Source organism: Corythoichthys intestinalis, chromosome 4, assembly GCF_030265065.1.
Source record: "Corythoichthys intestinalis isolate RoL2023-P3 chromosome 4, ASM3026506v1, whole genome shotgun sequence".
Lineage (NCBI taxonomy): Eukaryota > Metazoa > Chordata > Actinopteri > Syngnathiformes > Syngnathidae > Corythoichthys > Corythoichthys intestinalis.
In genome coordinates this window covers 39613057-39633899 of record NC_080398.1, presented here as the reverse complement: position 1 = coordinate 39633899, position 20843 = coordinate 39613057, and the positions used below count along the sequence as shown (strand labels likewise).

At 39.3% G+C, this 20843-nt stretch overlaps 1 protein-coding gene across 1 annotated transcript; it reads left to right on the top strand.

Moving 5' to 3' along the window:
- Positions 1–839: 839 nt before the first annotated feature.
- On the top strand, positions 840–19143 carry LOC130915275 (akirin-1-like). The gene is made up of 5 exons (XM_057835203.1): positions 840–1207; positions 17363–17509; positions 18315–18443; positions 18520–18591; positions 18667–19143. The coding sequence occupies exons 1-5, from the start codon at positions 1000–1002 to the stop codon at positions 18675–18677; spliced, it is 567 nt and encodes a 188-aa protein (XP_057691186.1). The 5' UTR covers positions 840–999; the 3' UTR covers positions 18678–19143.
- Positions 19144–20843: the final 1700 nt, after the last annotated feature.

The window sequence follows — 20843 nt, the reverse complement described above, 5'->3', positions numbered from 1 at the left end:
CCACTTCAAATGGATTGGACGTCTACTCGTGATACATTCATTTTCACGGCAGAAGAATGGAAAGAGCTTGTTTTTCTGTTTATTAGTTGTATTGTAGAATATCCTACTTCCTGACCAAATTGTTTTATCGCCATAGTAGGATTAATTATACATTAGGATTAGTTATACACGGCCATTTTCACAATTTTTGCAACAACAACAAAAAAAAACATTACTAAAATATCAAGCATTTCTAATGTTACGTGACTATGTATCGGTTGTGCTAATCATATTGACATTTATAGGTGTCGTTTGTGTTCAAACAATATTCACAACTTTTTATCTCCTTTCGCCATATAAATGTTAAACATTAAACCGTTTGCCCACAAAACCTACTAGCTTAACAAGAAATATGTTAGCTTTTAAATACGTCATATCAACTGTGTTGACGTGAACAATTAGTTGTTTAGGGATGGTAACGATTGAAAAGGCGTCAGGTTGATATCTAAATTGGAAAAAAAAGTGGAAAAAAGACACTAATATCAAGTTTGACGTTTATATGATGTGAGCTGCCATTCACCTGACCACTTCCACCTTCCTTAAACAACGGAGTACAAGTCAAACCATTACGCTAAACGCAGGGGAAATTAATTTAAAATGTCGCAAAAACAATACTTTTAGTCGTAACTCTTCGCTTATTTATTTTTTAGAATTTGTTAATAGCAACCACTGAAAATACGTATTCCACATATGTGCATAGTTAATAAGAGAGGACGACGAATAGAAACTTGCTACAATACGATCACCCCGCTGTCTGTTTCTATTTGGTACGCTCCACCATTGTGACGTTTTAAAAATTCAGCAAGCTCACTCGGCTGTTGGCTCTCAGAGGTGGAAAAAAGCCCTTGTTGTGGAACGTAAGAAAGACGCTTCGAAGCCCGGAAAAGGACGCCCGACACCGGCACAAACACTCAACGAATCTCATTTCCATTGGTTTCGCGTCCCATTCTTTCGCCGAAGATGGCCTGTGGGGCTACGCTAAAGCGCTCGATGGAGTTCGAGGCCCTCCTGAGTCCCCAATCTCCCAAGCGGAGACGGTGCAACCCCCTACCGGGGACTCCCGGCACTCCGTCCCCGCAAAGATGCAACAACCTGCGCGCCGCCGTCGACGGCTCGACGCTCTCCATGTCGCCGCAGAGTGTGGCGGGCGAGAACAGACTCACACCAGGTACGGTTTTATTCGTTTTTACTTGCTTTTTCTAGGGTGGGTGTCACGGGGAGGGGGGTTTGGGTGGAGTGGTTTGCTTGAATGGGGGTTGGAGGCTAACGCTGAACTCGCTATGCTAACATCCGCGAGGGGAATGTCGTCGTTGAGTTACTGTAATTCATGACCTATATATACTCATATGAAATATATCCTTGACGAACGTCACTCTAAAGTGCGTCACAGTGGAAATAAAACTGTTTTATCGTTAAAATGCTGAAATGGAAGTTGAATAATGCACTTATTCATGTGGACATCACGTCCTCCTTCCTCAGACAGGATGTTAAGCTCATGTGTCGACTAGTCGTATAAGACGTTACAAAATGGCAGGTAAAGGTTGGACAAATACGTTCAAGCTGTTAATTAGGTTGGCACAATCATCCTGCATTGTGGCGGTGGAGGTGAGGGGATGTTGCCATTATTGCTTTCCTCCTGAGGGTGGGAGGGCATTGTTCATTTCCTTCATGCTTTTGCCTTGTCTTCCTTGAAGAAACGAGCTGCAGAAGTGAGGATAAAAGCCTCAAGTAGGGACTAATGGGCCCGAATCCTAGAAATAGTGACAGTCATCCAACTTTGACACCAGATTTGCTATTAGAGGTGTCACAATTTGGAACAGTATATCGATTTCTAAAGCAACAATTCGATCAAATCAATGGGGACGAAAAACCAATCAACATCGTCGACTTTTAGATAAGCCACGTTGCTAAATAGATCAAAATGACTGAAAGGTTTCAGCAAAAAATGTCAAAATGGCTATTCAGTCTCAAATGTGTCGTGGTAAATTAATCGATTCGCATCGAAAAATCGCTATTTCTCAAATTGTAATGAAATTATTCATTCACGCGAGAGTTGTCCAAGGATGACTTTTTAACCAATGTCCTGATATTGTCAAACTCCAAAAATCCAATACCGATATCAAACCGAAATGTTACGGCTAATTGTATTGTGATGCTCCAATGGATGCGTTAATAATGATAAATGTAACAACTAATGAAAATTCTGTGAAAAATTTGAACTTCAGACATTGACTTCGTAACAATATTGACAGGACACGGGGCGCGGGGCCGATTAATATGGGGGCCTGCATTGTTGGTGTGGCCGTCAAAGCTGACTAAGTGGAATCACTGACAAAGAGCTTTTTTCCTTGAAAATTCTTGTGAATAAATGCTTAAATTCCTGAATTCTTTATAGATATGCATGTAAAACTGTCTTGATTCTTGGCTAAAAGCAACAAAAAAAAAACGTGAAGTTAGCATTTATTTTACGTAAATATGTCAAAGTACAATGCTAGTCTGTTAGTCAATGTGGCGGCCGCCTTACGTAAACGGACCTTTTCCGGTGAAAATTGTGAATAAATGCTTAAATCCCCTAATTATTTATAGATATGGACGCAAAATGGTCTAGTTTTTTGGTTAAAAGGGGGGGGGAGTGCAGTTAGCATTTATTTTACTTAAATATGTCGAAGTACGATGCTAGTCTGTTAGTCAATGTGGCGGCGGCAGCCTTACAACACGAAGCTTTTTACGTTGAAAATTCTTGTGAAAAAACGAAAAATATAATTACCTTGAATCCTCAAACAGTCACTCCTGAGACAATCCTGTTTGTATGCGGTACAGCTTCCGTACTTTTTCCAACCTGAATCCGGTGTTGGATCGCTGCATGTGTCGCTGCGACCGACTGTGAATAACTAATGTAGATTGTGGGATGGCCCCCTACTTGATTGGCAGTCTTCTCCCAAAAGCAAACCTCAACATGAAAACTCCCTGGTTTACAGCATTCGCAAATGATGAAAAATAGACAAAATCTACAACTGACACCACATGCATAATGAAAGTATACGTTAATAAGTTTTAATAAGTAATAAGTTGGGTTTTTTTGCCGAGTGTAAAGCTTACGGTTAGTGGCTTAGCGAGCTGACTGCCGATGAACATTTCAAAATAAAGCAGGTAATAAAGGTGGAGTTTCTCTCACATACTTCCGATTCAACACTAAGATAGCTGTAAAATGACACCCATTATGAAAAATCTGATAGGAAGCAAGTAATTTGGCTTTAAATTTGCAAAAATGCACACTTTGCAAGACGAGTCATTTTGGATCAATTCAACACTTGATGGGCTCTAATTGGCAGAAAACAATCATGGCGTTGGGTTTCACACCTAATTATATACTACATACACCTAGCTAGCTTTCAAATGGCGAGTAATGCTTTGTGTCATTTTTAAAAATATTTAAAATACAGTGGTACCTCTACATACAAACTTGTCTTGTTCCAGGACCTTATTTCTAAGTCAAAATGGTCGTATGTGGAGCAGGATTTTCCCATAAAAATACATTATAATTCTATTAATTCGTTCCACTGCCCGAAAACCTACACTAAATCCTTAATAAATACTAGGGCTGTCAAAATGATCGCGTTAACGGGCGGTAATTAATTTTTTAAATTAACCACGTTAAAATATTTGACGCAATTAACGCACGTGCCCCACACAGATTAAAATGACAGCACAGTGCCATTGGCCACTTGTTACTTGTGTTTTCTGGAGTTTTGTCGCCCTCTGCTGGCGCTTGGGTGCGACTGATTTTATGGGTTTAAGCATTGTGTAATTATTGACATCAACAATGGCGAGCTACTAGTTTATTTTTTGATTGAAAATTTTACAAATTGTATTAAAACGAAAACATTAAGAGGGGCTTTAATATAAAATTTCTATAACTTGTACTAACATTTATCTTTTAAGAACTACAAGTCTTTCTGTCCATGGATCGCTTTAACAGAATGTTAATAGCGTTAATGCCATCTTGGTGATTTGTTATAATAAACAAATACAGTACTTATGTACAGTATGTTGAATGTATATATCCATCTTGTGTATTATCTTTCCATTCCAACAACAATTTACAGAAAAATATGGCATATTTTATAGTTGGGTTGAATTGCGATTAATTACAATTAATTAATTTTTAAGCTGTAATTAACTCGATTAAAAATTTTAATCGTTTGACAGCCCTAATAAATACTGCTGGTACTAGAGGTGTGCGAAGGTTCCGAGTTTTAGATTATTCGCGATTAGGCCGTGGAAGATTCGAGAATGATTCACAAACATCCAAATTCCCATTATTGAGGTATGCCAAGTAAAGCGGAACTAATGCACAGTCAGCGCGGTCTTCGGGACGCAATGAGGAACGGACTGAGAGTAAACCTCATGCTAACTCACGGCTCTGGCTCAACTCATGTCTGCTAGCTTAAAAAACAATAATACCTGACTGCGGCCGACAGCCGCTACAAACTACGTCGACATAATGCTACGGTAGATATCGCATATGCATAGAACTAGATGCGAAATGACAGACTAGGCGGTGTCAGCATACAGTGCCCTCCATAATTATTGGCACCCCTGGTTAAGATGTGTATTTTAGCTTCTAATATTTTTTTTATTCAAATAATATGGGACCTTAATGGAAAAAAAGAGAAAAATCCAACCTTCAATACAAGTGCATTTATTCAGTGGGGAAAAAAGTCCCACATAAAGAAATAATTATTTGACATCAAATAATGTGTGTCCCAATTATTAGCACCCCTGGTGTTAAAACTCTGTACAACCCCCTTTTGCCAACAAAACAAGGTCTGGGGACTGAGATGGCCATGGGAGGAGCTTGATTTTGTGTCTGGTGAACCATTTCTGTGTAGATTTGGCCATATGTTTAGGGTCATTGTCTTGCTGAAAGACCCAGCAGCTTTCGGGCAGAAGGCAACAGATTTTGATTTAAAATGTCCTGGTATTTCAAAGCATTCATGATGCCCTGCACCCTAACAAGGTTCCCAGGGCCTTTGGAAGCGAAACACCCCACAGCATCACTGACCCACCCCCATACTTCACAGTGGGTATGAGGTGCTTTTCAGCATGCACATCTTTCGTGGCACGCCAGACCCACTTAGAGTGTTTGTTGGCAAAAAGCTCAATCTTGGTCTCATCTGACCAAAGCACACGGTCCCGGTTGAAGCCCCAATACCGCTTGGCGAACTCCAGAAGTTTGCGTTTATGATTGTGAGTGAGTAAAGGTTTTCTCCGTGCATGCCCCCCAAACAGCTTGTTGGCGTGTAGACAGCACCTCACACCCACTGTGAAGTATGGGGGTGGGTCGGTGATGCTGTGGGGCTGTTTCGCTTCCAAAGGCCCTGGGAACCTTGTTAGGGTGCATGGCATCATGAATGCTTTGAAATACCAGGGCATTTTAAATCAAATTATGTTGCCCTCTGTCCGAAAGCTGAATATGGGTCGTCACTGGGTCTTTCAGCAAGACAATGACCCTAAACATATGGCCAAATCTACACAGAAATGGTTCATCAGACACAAAATCAAGCTCCTCCCATGGCCATCTCAGTCCCCAGACCTCAACCCCATTGAAAACCTGTGGGGTGAGCTGAAGAGGAGAGTACAGAGGAGAGGACCCAGGTCTCTGGATGATTTAGAGAGATTCTGCAAAGAGGAATGGCTGAGGATCCCTCTTTCTGTCTTTTCCCATCTTGTGAAACATTATAGGAGAAGATTAGGTGCTGTTTTGTTGGCAAAAGGGGGATGTACAAAGTATTAACACCAGGGGTGCTAATAATTGTGACACACATTATTTGATGTCAAATAATTATTTCTTTATGTGGGATTTTTTCCCCACTGAATAAATGCACTTGTAGGTTGGATTTTTCTTTTTTTTTTTTTCATTAAGGTCCCATATTATTTAGAAAAAAAATATTAGAAGCTAAAAAACATTTATTATGGAGGGCAATGTAGTCAAATCGTCTCAAAATATGATTATAATTCACATAATAATGCTATTTAAGACTTTTTTTTTTTTCTCCTGTCGTGCGTACTTTAAATTCAACAGGAAGTGACTGCAAATCAACAGCAAATGAAATGCCCCAAATTAAACTCATTGCTTGCCATTGACCGCCATAGATGTCCAATGCGTTTGGAGTGGGAGGGATGGCAGCGAATGAACATTCGTTCGGACCCTCCTTGTTTAAATTGATTGGAAGTCTACTAGTCATAAAAGAAGGACGAAGATATCTTGTTTTTCTGTTTATTGTTGTTTTGTAAAATATCCTAGGATGATTTTCTGACCAATGTATGTTAATCGTAGTATCGCCATATCATGAGATCGTAATCGTTAGCCTAAAACGATGTGTCGATTCTTGGCAGGAGCCTATCGATGACCTTTTGGGAAACTAAGTATCACAATCACTATTTCGCCATTTTGTCACACCCCTATTTCTTAGTAGTCTTTTGTTGAAGTGCAAGATATGGACTCTTCCCAGAATTAGATTTAGGACAAAATGGCTCACTTCCAGTCCAGTTAGAAATATGGCTCCCAGAGACGTTTTGTGGATATTGTCATACTGGGAGTCCAAGCGCCGCTAGCAAGCGCCGCTAGTCCAAATAGACTAGACGTCTATCACCGTCAATGGCAGCCAAATAGTTGATGCCTGTTGCAAAAAAACTTCCAAAAAGCCCTACGTTGATTTCAAATGGCCAGAGTAGAGACCTGGTTGAGCACGTGTTTGTAGGCCGACGCAGGGAGTGGTGCTTATCTATCATGCTGCACACTAGTCAAGCTTGATAGAATACACACACAAGCACACAGCTGTTTTCTGACAAACACATCATGTACTTCTGCTCAGGGACAAGTGTGTCATTCCGCTTTCTTTTTATTTCTCTTTGGAAGGGGTTACTCAAGTTTCATGCCAGTAGCCATCCATTCCCAATTTTTTTTTTGGTTTTTATTTATAAAATAGCCGACCCTTAGATTATTGATTGCTATTGACGGAAGTAGAGGTTTACTAGTGATAGTAAATGTGAATTTAAATTATTGGTGCACGATAATTATTGGTCCGATAATAGGAATTATGACGTCATCCCGATAAATCCAATAACATTATTAATAGGACCGATAATATGTATTGTGCTGGCTTTACAGTTTACAGTGACTTTACACACTAGTATAGGAAAGCAGTTGACCATTTGCGGGGCATTGCTCCCACCTGCTGGTCAGAATGATACGTTGCATCTATTTTTTGTCACAGTAGTTTTGTTCACATTACAAGCTCATTCACATACACAGTGCGGTGTCTAGCGGTCGCGTTGACAATCGTGAATGCTTTCTGTTACGTTTCCGCCTCGGAAATATGTCTAAGTATTTTATGTTTACTATCACATATGGATGTGCACCATATGTTTACTTCTGTGGAGAAGGGTCATATGTACAGAACTTAATAAGTTGTTGTGTTATGGAAGCCAGCCAATGCTTTAGTAGCTCAAGCTAGTGTGCTATGCTATACATATAATAGTTGTGTATATAAGTGTATTGTGCAGTTTGTTGCATATTGAGTATTGAATATGTGTATTATGTGTACTTTCACATTATTAAGACAAGTGTCTTCCCATAAAAGCAAGAAAAGACCAAGCCTTGTGGTTTATGGAAGTGCATTCATTTTTAATTGGCTGTCGGGCAGTGCAGATGTAAACCGCACTGTTTTGTTCATGCAATTATGAAAAATCTGGTGAGATCAAAGGCAAATCTATGTTGAAGCCACCACTATTTATTGTTTTTTTTTTTTTTAAAACCTCCAGGTGTTCAAAAACTAAGGTTATATATTTCATAAAATAATTATATTATCGGTTATCGATATCGGTATCGGCTTTGAGGAGCAGGAAGTTATCGATATCGGTATTGGTTTTAAAATATGGATATTGTGCACCCCTAATTTAAATGAGCTCATCGGTTATTTTGGGGTAAGAAAATGGAGATATTTGAAGGCTGTGTTTTTGTTCATAAATTACTGAGATATTATTGCCCCCCCCCCCCCCCCCAATTTTAAAAAAATCAATTTACAATAACACAGTGAGAATACAGTATACATTAATAGATCAAGTACACCCATTTAAACGCGATAAGAAATCACAATTAAAAACAATAGACCATGCCTCTTAAGTAAAAGACAACAATATTAATGCCGCACAGAAACAGAGTAAATAAAATGTGTTTTTCAAGAAAAAAAAATACAATTGCTGTTAATAACTTAAGCATTTAGGCAAATGAAAACTTTCCCCCTCATAGCTTCTGCAATGGTGTTCCCTAGGGATGCAACGATACAGTTAAGTCACGGTTCGGTACGATTTTCGATACGGGGGACATGATTTTCGATCAGATTCAATACAGTTAATGGTCTGAAAAAAAAAAAAAATTTTACCTTATGTTGGTCTCAACGAGGAGCAGCTGGATCCAGCCATTTTAGATTAGTTATGTCATATTCACTGTTGCCACTAGAGGGCAGTGTATCCACCTAAATGAATAAAGCTTACACACAAACACTTTCAAAGCAAACCATTACAACGCCACTAAAATTAAACTAATCCTCGAAGCAGAAATATTTGGTTCAAATCTTTTTTTTTTTTTTTTTTTTTTTTTTCCTAATCAAAATACTTGAGTTTAGTGCTGCAACGATTAATCGATTAACTCGAGTATTCGATTAGAAAAAATATTCAAATTAAATTTTGTTGCTTCGAGTATTCGTTTAAAGTGGCGTTGTAATGGTTTATTTTGAAAGTGTTCACATTTAGTTTTATTGATTAGTGGGATACACTGCCCTCTGGGCTGCCTCTTTTCACGTGGCTGAATCCAACTGCTCCCTGTTAAAGGGTATGTTATGCCCTGGGAAAATGTTAATATTCCATCATTTATCCATAAACGCATGCCTTTCTTATTCATATCATGCCACTTCGTGTAATTACACACAAGAAAATGAGAGAAATTTGGCTCGATTGTCAAGCTAAAACGACCGGCGCCCGAGATCTGGCAGATTGTGTGCGTGACGTCACGACAAGTGAAGAGAGTGCCACCGGCCACTAGGGGGGCAGCGCCCGTCTGCGTCAATATAATTCCTTCTAGTGAGGGGAGAATTAGGGGTGTTTTCAGCTGTTTATGCTGATGCATTGTGTTCGTACTGCACATATTCCAGGTTCCCTCATGAAGAAACACCCCTCGTTGTCAATAAGGCTACGTTCATACTACAGGTCTTAATGCACGAATCCGATTTTTTCGTGTTTTTCCGACTTGAGTGAGGCATTAACTTGACGGTCTGAACGTGACAAGTCGCATAGAACGGGACCATTTCAAATCCGATCTGGGTCACTTTCGTATGTGGTCTAAATCCGATCTGGGCCACATTTTTCCAGACTGTCGCGGCGGTCTGTACTGTCCAGTCCCGCAAATCGGATTTCATGCAGCAATTCCGTCATCAAATAGCGAGAGAGTCGTTACCGTAGCGATGCACCTGTGCGTTATTAGCGCCTAGCTTGCAGTGAACACGGCTTTCGGGGAAGGGCTGAGCTTCACAACAGTCATAAAAAATAAAAATGGGTTGAGGATAAGCCTGAGAATGCTTAGTTTTCTCTGTTACAAGTGAGCAATATTTCAACATTGCTTACACGGCCGAGAGAGAGTCGGGGCAAACTGCCCATATGTGTGTGACGTGCACGGACAGTGCGTGCATGCTATCGATCCATATAAACTTTGAATATAAGCCTAAACGGGGATTATTTATGTCTGTTATTTGTGTCCTCCTTTTGAAAAGCAAAACATGATATCCCTGGAATGACGTGTGTCATTTGTTTTGATGCTTCTGCGCATGCGGGTCTTCTTGCTTAGCGCGTGTCGGACTGCGAATTAGTGCGCATGCGTAATACTTGAACGGTCTCAATGGATAAAAGCAGTCTGAACGGGCACGCCAAAAAAACGGATATGACAAAAAATCGGATTCGTGCATTAAGACCTGTAGTATGAACGTAGCCTAAGAGAATTCAGAATTGACAGTGAGGGGTGTTCCTTCAACAAGAAAAAGGCTCAGTGCTTTAATACTGAATGGCGGCGATGATGGCAGACAATTTCGTTTCTAGTTTCAGCGACGAATCCGACGTAGAAGGACGTAACGAATGTTCATCTAATAGTGACGAGGAGAGTTACGAAGCTTTAATCGGTGTTTTACGTTACCAATTTGAGCCCAAACAAACGCCAATGCAGCGTAATGAAACGGTCATTGAGGGGAGCAATGACACTGATGAAAAATCGGCAGCAGATCGTGTGGGAAACACCAATGATTTGTTTTGCATTTCTTTTAGTGAAGCTGATACACCGTGACTGCAAAATAAAGGAATGCATAGAATAATTATCATTTATTGCGCTATCATAGCTTTTAGCTCTGCCAACAGACACAAATATGAATGGGATCAAAGGATTTGTTCTATATATTTTACAAACGATAATGTATACATTTGTCCAGTCCTGTATCCAATGCGTGACATTTTTTTATTATAAAAGAGTACTCACTCTGGCCATTTCGAGCTTGGCTGCTCCCCTCCTTTGCTTAGCCTTAGCCTCCTTTGCTAGTCGTCGTCCTCTTTCTTGATATCTCGGGACATTTAGGTCGCTGCGCGTGTATGGTCATCACCGCATCTCCTTTGAGCAGCAATCTTTTAGCAAAATCCGATTTCACTTGTCCATAGTTCGAGAAGCTTTCAGGTGGAAAATGCGCACCACAGAAAAGCATGCCGGAGGCTGCGTCTAGAAAATTAGCCCTCTTTGCACGGACGAACTTTACCCATTGTCTGCGTAGTCCAGCTTTTTTTTTTTTTCGCGTTCGGGAACTCATGGATACTATATTCTGATAAATAACTATTTGTACACCACATAGCACAGCAGTTTTGAACCATTTTTGTGATGTTTTCGTCAAACAAACCCCAACGCTACTCTCTCGACGTTAAAAAACAATGGCACCTGGCTCCGCCTCGACTGTCAATCACTTGTCGTGACGTCCCCGCCCCATTCGGCTGTTTCTGGAACACTTTCGGGAATGTTCGTCATTTTCGATCTATTTTCGACAATTGCTCATTAATGTGATTGATTTTTTTGTTAACTTTATCAATATTTGTTATCTTGGCACATAATGGTTCTATTGATGTCTCACACCCCCTTTGCCGCTACATACCCTTGAAGATCAACATAAGCTAAGTTTCTGTTTAAGCTGTTTTTTTTTTTAATGCTTTCATAATTTAGTTTATAGCTATATTTAGCCGTTTTTTGTGGGAATTAGTGCTGAACATTTTGACAAGAACATTGAAATAAAAAAATTTTAGCATTTGAGCTAGCGGACTTTTTCTTTGTTAGTTTGCCAATTGTTCTTTATTTGTACATAGATAAATTTTATACCATTTGAGGCTCAGGTATTTTAATTTTTCATGTTCCTTATCCGATTACTCGATTATTCGAACTAACTAGTCCATTGATTAATCGACTAATAAAATAAAATATTCGATAGCTGCAGCCCTACGTGAGTTAATCGTTGTAGTGCTATCTGTCACATGATTCTGCTCTTTTATTGGCTTATTGTTGATGACGTTTCATTTTGGGTTTCGGAGTGTGAAGACTTGTGGGCATTGGTTTTGAGTAGGCCTGAACGATATTGGAAAAAACTACTGCTGCGATTTTTGGGGGGGGTTGCGATATTATACTGCGATATTAAAAAAATATATATTTTTTTTAAAGAAATTTTCACTGGATGACTTGAATAGCTGTTTGGAAAGACTTTGGATGACTCACAATGACCAGTGTACAGATCCCTCGTTTTTCGCGGTTAATAGACCCTACCCACGTGACGTCACAACTCCGCTCTCCTGAATGGTACCGCCCAATTGTCCGTCAAAACATAGTGTTAACCTGTTACGGCTACGTACATTCCTCCTATTTACGGCGTGTTTTTCTGCTCCTTAACATTAATAATCAAAATGGTGAAGGCGTGTGTGGCTGTTGGTTGCACTAACAGAGAAGATGGAAGGAGAGACTTGAAGTTTTACCGTATTCCGAGGGATCCAAAGAGGAGAGCGAAATGGACGGCTGGGCACCAAAAAATCACCACAGACTATGTAGTAGTCATTTTATATCCGGTAAGATGCATTTAAGATATACTTAGAGGGTTTTGGGCTGACAAATAACCACAATTAAGATCATTGCTAGGCTAATCGCCGACAACATACACGTATGTTTGTAGTGAGAGTGCTATCTCTAAACCATATAAACATTAAAAGCCTTAACTCCATTGACAAACGACATGAAATACATTAGACTTGACAGTGGATGTTAGCAATAACAAAAGATTTTGAATTGAAAATTTCGTAACTCACCTTTCCAAGCACAAGATAGATTCCTGCCGAATTTTCGTGGACGAGGACCTGTTTCACCCAACCAGCAACGAAGTATTTATAAGCCTCCAAGCTCTTGAAGTTTTTCAAATTTTCGTGAGAATAGGCTGATTTTGTGTGGACAAGATAATTGTAAATATCAGCGTAGCAGATGTCAGGCAGACAGGGCGAAGACAGTGGGTCGAAAAACATCGATTTGGGCATCAAATATGGATCTGGCGACTGTATAGAACGAAGCTTTTCCACATAACGCCTTTTATGCAACACATCCAGTGAGTTTGCGGCATCAGAAAGCACCGGGTCTTCCATGAAATGCATTTTAAATTCCTCGATCAATTGAAACCAATGCTAATACAGAGACAAAATGACGGACAAGTGGGCGGAACCATACAGCGAGCACGTGGTTTTGTGATGTCGGTGGGTAGGGTCTATAGGGACCAGAACCCGCCGCAACAAAGTTGCGCACCCTGCCCCCCAAATTTTTTTTTTGTGTGTGTGTGTGCTCAATGTATTTATTCAGATTTAACATTGGAAAGAGATACATATAAGGCATGTTTTTTTTCTCACTTTTTCCCCAAAGTATGATTTTAAAAAGTGTGTGTGTGTGTGTGTGTGTGTGTATATGGTTTTAAGCACTTCAAATGTAATAATGACGATCAGTTTTAAACATAACTGTCCAACCAAATCATTTTTGAACAAGAATAAAGTACTGAAGTAGAAAAATGCTTGGCTTTATTAAATACTTCTGTTTATCTACCTTAGCTGTGACTCTTGGTGGACATGTAGAAATGACAAACTCCTCATGATCACTACTGGCATTTAATTTATATGTCTCAAACGTCTCCACACACACACACACATTCATTCCAAAGCGGCTTCCTTGCAGAAACTGTTTAACAAGTTAAACGATGATTGACAGCTGCTGCGCTGTGACGTCCGCTTCAACTGTATCTAACAAGCCAGGCCTGTCTGTCTCGCGGAATTTTGTCCAAGCATCTTCTTTTAGTGTTGAGTTAAATGTCAGCTGTCACGAAGCTCAACCCACTCTCAGCCAATTACTGAGGAGCGAGTTGAATTTTCTTGGAGTTATCATGATAGCTAGTAAAAGATACAATTTTATCTCAGATGAACATTTTATACTTTTTGTCAGCGTGTCGACCTTTTAGCTCAACCACCTTTGTGAACTCCCGGAAGGAAGCATCTGTGAGTGATTGCTCAGCATGGCCATGGTTGCCAAGCAACGCCCCCAGAGTTGAGTTGATACTACTGATGAGGATGTACAAGGGCCATTCTCGCTTTGTTTAGTATAGTCTTGTACGTTGCAATAGGAGCATAAATTTTTGTAGTAAGGAAATTGATCTTGTGTTTTTTCCACTCATTCACGGTTTTCATTTCGCTTTGTCAACAACTAATGATTCCTGATCGCTAGAGGCGTGTGAATTTTCTTTTTATCATTGCGTGTGGTGTCAGTAATAATTTATAATTTTGTTTGCAAATGCTGTTAACCAGCGATTTTTCATGTTTGAAGTGTCACCTTTTAACCGTAAGTTTGCGTTTTGGAGAAGAGTGCCAGTGTTTAATAGCTGGCTAAAGTAGGTTGTCTCCCCACCCCCCATTAGCCTCAAATGTTTTATCTGCTGACAAAGCACAATACCTGTTGAGTATGTTTGTTTTAGTTCAGCAGTGTTGTCAGATTTTTTGAAAAAGTAATTTAATTACTGATTACGCCTTAAAAAAGTAATCTAGTTACTTAACTGATTACTTCATTATCAAAGTAACTAAGTTACTTTAAAAGTAATCTGTCAGTTACTTTTTACCCATTTTTCTCCCTTTGCCGCCTCAACATAAGAATGACAACAGAAAAATGTCATCACATGTAATTTACTTTACGATGATTGAATTTAAAGGGGAATATCAGAATTTCGCGCTAGTTTAGCCACTCCGGAGCCCTGAAATTAAGAAATATCTGACAAACTGCTTGGAATTTGTTGAAATCAACTCCACCGACCAATTAAACCCTGCCAACTCTTAAGATTAAGCCTAATGTCAAAACTTGGGAATTTCGGCTTATGGTTAACAGCGTATCAGTGCCAATGTAAAATAATGCAAACTGACTGCACAAAATTGCAAAGGTGGTGGACGCGCATACGCGCGGTCCACAACCCGGAAGTAGTCCTCTCAACACACACACGCGGTCAATTTGGCCACAAAACGTGGCGGCAACTAAGCACTTTACACTCAATCGGACTTACAACACATCCCACAGATGCTAAACGAACACATCACCTCACGGCATAAATGTGCAACACGCATATGATGTAAACAAAGCTTGCCAACTTTGAGCGATGACTGCCCGCCGTTGCTACAGCAAAGTTACAAAGCGGCCGCGCATGTAGGAAGTCCAACCTTTTGCTGATACCCTCCAGAATGAAGGAAAAATACTCACCTTCATTCATGGATATCCACAGATCAACATTCCCTCGCAACGTGTCAACACTCGACTTCAATGTCGACCCGCCTGGCCCACGCCTTCAGTCCCACAACACATGTGACACGAGACCAAAACAGAGGTTGTCATGGAAACACGTACCGGGAACCTTTTATTTTAGCATTTTCTATTTAAAATGCTCTTCGTACATGACTACAATAATCTTCATTTACATACGTTATGAGGCGATGAAAAAAATAGTAGGACTGCAGCTATCGAATATTTTAGTAATTGAGTAATTGACTGAAAATTCCATCGATTAATCGAGTAATCGGATAAAACAAATATATTTTTAGGTGAAGAGCAATTATAAATATACATGAGAAAACAGGACATTTCATCTAATCTTGATCCATTTTCAGTCAATCAATGTCTTTATTTTCGATGTATATTGTTGAAAACAGCGAACAATTGCATCTCAGATGTAACTACAATAAAAAAAAAAAATTCACTGCTTTTCACTCAAAAAACCTTTAGATCTTATTAAAAAAAATATATATATAAATATATATATATATATATCTTACCTAAAAATGCCGTTACGCTTGATAACACACATCACTTAAAAGTTAGGATTTTTTTTCCCCACGTGTTTCAATTGAATTTCTATTTGTGTCAAGCCATTTTTAAGTTCTAGTTAAGTTTTAAGTTAGTCTAAACTGTGAGTCCTGATAGGATTTTGAGTTTTTGCAGTGTTCAAAATAAATGTATGATACAGGCTGTATTGGAGCACATTAGGGACCAGTGCTACTTGGTGTTTTATCCAGCAATGACTACTGAGCTAAAATTGATAGTTAGCATTATTGAGTTTTTATTTTACACCCTCATCACTCCACAATGCTATGTTATGTTAAAGTCTGTATGTAAGACACGTTAGCCACGCATCGACAGTGGTCATAATTAATAGAAACCTAGCCCTCCGCAGGGCTAACGTTACGTGAGCTTGTGACAGTAACGTTAATCTTATTTATTAGCGCTTAGCGCTCTACTGCTTTAAGATGGCGGCCGTTTACTAACGCTGCCCAGACGCGGCCGAGTCTGTCATTTCGCATCTAGTTCAACATACATGTGATCTCTGAGACGCATCAGATGCTACCTGCTATCAACTAGCATCGTGCGGGCAAGTATTTAGCAATGTCTGCGTCGTGTGTAGCGGTTGTCTGCTGCACTGTTTTTTTGTTGTTTTTTTTGCTTCGTCCTCTACGCACGTAACATCAGCGCGCTGTCCCGCATTAAAAGTAGTCTGAGCAAAACGTGATGCTTAGAGCTGTCAAAATAAACGAATACTTGTGGTGAATAAAATTACTTGGATCAGTTTTTAAACTCGAGTTGCTCGAGTATTCGTTTCAGCTCTAAAAAATCGTAACGCAGAGACACTAAGGAAACTAACTTTAATCAGATTACTGGTGTAGAAAAATGAACGCGTTAGATTACTCGTTACTGAAAAAAGTAATCAGATTACAGTAACGCGTTACTAATTAACGCGTTACTGACAACACTAGTTCAGTGATCCTTGTTCAGGGGAACACATTGTCAATGATATATTGACTGATTGTGATTGACTCAAATTATATTTATTTGGAAAACATTAATATGGGCCCTTTTATTAGAAGTCAAAATTGTTCTTGTTTTTGTTTTGTTCATTATAATAATGTTCATGTCATCGTGAAAATTCTGGTTAGGTCAAAGGCAAATTCATGCTAAATCCACCTAGTATTTTTGGCCTACTGGTGTTCAAAAACTCAGGTGAATATACATTGAAAAATTATATACATATATTATCGGTTATCTTATCGGTATCGGCCTTGAGGAGCAGGAAGTAATCGATATGTTTTTTTTTTTTTAAAAAAAGGGATATCGTGCAGCCCTAATATTTACAAAAATGATAAGGAAATGGGCAGTTGTTTATTATAGATCCTTTCTTACATCTTGCTAGAATCCCTTCTGCAACATTCAATTTTTGAACACTTGGCGCTATTCCCCCCCATAGTTGTGGAACTTTGAATCGATAAGCCCTGTTTATCCATCATTTGATGAGAAAATTTGAGTTTACAAAAACCCTTTTATCTTGACTCCAGATCAGGTTGCATTTGCTTATCACTTTGCTTTTTTTTTTTTTTACAGAAACCTTCCCTGAACTTTGAACAAATTTTACAACTCAATATTGGCATGTTTGTACTGACACGCAAATCAGCACTTATGTGTCAACAACTGGAGCACAATTTGGTCACTTGTTTACTTCTTCAGTTTGATTAAAATGTGTATTTATGGGGAAACATGTCTGCTTATAAATGGCATCTTGGACAGACAACAATAAGGTCTACTTTTTGTAAACCATCAGTATAAAAAAAAAAGACATTTGTTTCTTCGCCTGTGGTTCTACAGAGCAAATCTTTCAAAACCTGCGCCAAGAGTACAGCAGGATCCAGAGGAGGCGGCAGTTGGAGGGGGCCTTCAACCAAACTGAGAACTGCGGACCCTCTGATGTCGCCAGCCCATCTACATCCTTGCACGCCCCCAGCTCCCCGCCAGGTAGAAGATGCATAACCCACTATAAAAGCTCTAACAGGATTTAACAGCAGCATTTTACAAAAAAATGCAACAGTTATGTTGTGTGTGTGTATATAGGAAAGTACCGTATTGGCCCGACTATAAGACGGCCCTGATTATAAGACGACCCCTCTTTTTCAAGACTCAATTTTGAAAAAAAGACTTTAAACACCAAATTAATTTTTATACAGAAAATAATTACAGTGCATCTGACAAAAATGATTATACCAATATATTTGAGAGAAAAAGCATGTTATTTTGCCTCATTCAAATCTTAATATCTGAACCTTTAAATATGTGCAATCACATTCGTAAATGAATGGCTTCTGGTTTTTGAAATGTAAATAAACCAATCTATTGTGATAAAACAACAAAATTGCAATAACTGCAATAACCATCAAAGTGAGGTCTAACTAACTGTAGTCTTGAAACAAATCTGAATGAGGAAAAACATTGCAATAAAATAATGCAAACTGGTTAAACTTGAGAGTAGCTCAGATCTGTTATGACAGAACATCATTCAGCATTCGCTTCAATGATATCTGGCGCCATCTAGCGTCGTAAATGGGTATAATGTCTAGACCGCGAATATAAGACGACCCCCCTTTTTTCAGTTTTATTTCAATGCAAAAACACAGTCTTATATTTGGGCCAATACGGTATATCTAAAAGCCTAAGTGCTTTGCTCCTGCAGGGCCTGGACATCTTGAAACGTTGACTTTAAAATTTGTGGAAGAACTGATTTTATATTAGAAAACATTTAACTGGAAACCCTTTGTTTGGTCAGGCGCCTCAAGACGGGACCAGCCTTCGTTCACGCTGAAGCAGGTGAGCTACCTGTGCGAGCGTCTGCTCAAAGACCACGAGGAGAAGATCCGCGAGGAGTACGAACACATCCTCAACATCAAACTCTCAGGTAAACCACGACTATATGGATTCTGCTGGATACTCCACTGGCCAGCAATGTTCAACATTTGGTCTTTTTACCACAGAACAATATGAATCATTTGTGAAATTCACACAAGATCAGATCATGCGAAGATACGGTGCCCGGCCTGCTAGTTGTAAGTACACAAACACCTTTTTCATGTGTAAAAATAAGGGCTGGGACTCCTCACACTTGGTTCATTCTTTTGCAGACGTCTCCTGAACGCACCACCTTGGGATTCCAGTTTCTCCCCTCACACACTACTACTACTACTGCTTGATTTGTCATTTTTATCCCCACATTCTGCACGCCCACACATACACACAGTGCCATGGTTATCCGCTTTTTTATCCAAAACTGTCGCTGACGGCCAAAAATGTGCGGAAATCTCAAGAGACAACCTTCGTCACGGCACCCCAACCTTTTATTTTTCTTTCAGCTTTCCTGTCTTTCACTCGCTCTGAAAATACGGACTGAAACCGATCCCTCACGTGTCCATTCTCTGGCCTGGCGCTGTCAATGACAAAAGCTTCTTTGCTCATGTGATGGAAGCTTTTTGGATTGAACAGCTGTATTTAACGCCTCATGTCCTCCCTTCTCGCTCACCCGTTCTCTCTAAAATGAGAATGTGCTCTATTTTTTTTCCCCTCCGCCTCTTTGAAGAAATAAAAAGTCCAGTGATTTAAAAGCTGTCAAATGAGTTTTTCCATTTTGCATCCAATGTTGTTGAGGAAATGTTTCCTATTTAGTATGGTTTGATAACTTTCATGTACAGAACATTTGTGTAAGTCAGGGGCGTGATAGTTACTTAACAACTCGTCCTAAAATTTGTCTACATCATTTATACTAGGGCTGTCAAACGATTAAAAATTTTAATCGAGTTAATCACAGCTTAAAAATTAATCGTAATTAATCACAATTCAAACCATCTCTAAAATGTGCCATATTTTTCTGTAAATTATTGTTGGAATGGAAAGATAAGACAAGACGGATATATACATTCAACATACTGAACATAAGTACTGTATTTGTTTATTATAACAATAAATCCACAAGACTGCATTAACATTCTTTCTGTGAAAGGGATCCACAGATAGAAAGACTTGTAATTCTTAAAAGATAAATGTGAGTACAAGTTATAGTAATTTTGATAGTTTGTATATTGTGACGAAATATTGCCATCTAGTGTATTTGTTGAGCTAAACTTAATGTTTGAATAGAGTATTATTTTGCATAGCTATTTTGATTGGGAATGCCAGATCTCTTTGCATTGAGCGCTTTTCTTTTTGTGAACATTATTTTTGAGAGATAGGAATATTATTTTTGTTGTGCTTTCACAAAATGATAAACTAAATGATACTGTAGCGACTTAAATGTTCTTATCCGCCCAAATGCATGATGGGAATTTGAGCAACCATGAGTCACAGTGGTTGCTGCAAATGGTATATCTTCTCTGCGTTGAGTACAATACATGGGGTTAAGAAAAAGATAATTTCCAGGTATTCTTCCTCATGTCACTTGCCACAATAGCAATAACAGTTGTGGAAGAGATGCCACCGCTTATCCCATTAAATAGCGCAGCTCAAAATAAATGCATGCGGTACCAATTCGTCCTTCTTGGTAATTGGCGGTGCTATGGACCGGCGATTCATTTTGGCTCGTTGTTGTCGGTTGGCTCGGTTCATCCGATTTCCATATAAACACAGAGAGCCGTTGGATGGCTATTTGTGGGTACTTTTATTAACAAAACAAAAGCATGTGGGGGACGCCGCACTTGAGCCTGCGCTAACTGCGCACTTTCTCTACTCTCTCGCTCCCTCTCTCGCTCGACCACTTTCTTCCTCACTGCTCAATCTGAAAAAGCCGGTCACATTGAAAATAACAGCAGCTCCCCTGGCGGGTGCCGGTAACACCTGCGTCCATTCCAACGGCGCCATTGTAGTCTGTTCGCGGCAATGCTTGAGTGGGTCGTTCCGCGCATGCGTTAATTGCTTTAAATATTTGAATGTGATTAATTTAAAAAATGAATTGCCGCCCGTTAACGCGTTAATTTTGACAGCCCTAATTTATACACAATTAAAAAAAAAAAAAAAAAAAGATACTTAGGTGCATAAATGTTCGATAGTTTTTGATAAAAAATGTACTTCTCGTCCGTAATTTGCCAAAAACATACCAATTCATTTCCAATGGCCAAAATTTCTCATTGATTTCCAATGGCCCTATTCGCCATTCATTTTAATAGCAACAAAACTTCAATTCACTCCAATTGAATAGATATCTAATCAGTAGAGGTGGGAATCTTTGAGTACCTAACGATTCGATTACAATTACGATTCAGAGGCTATGATTCGATTATAAATCGATTATTGATGTCACCCAAACCCCCCC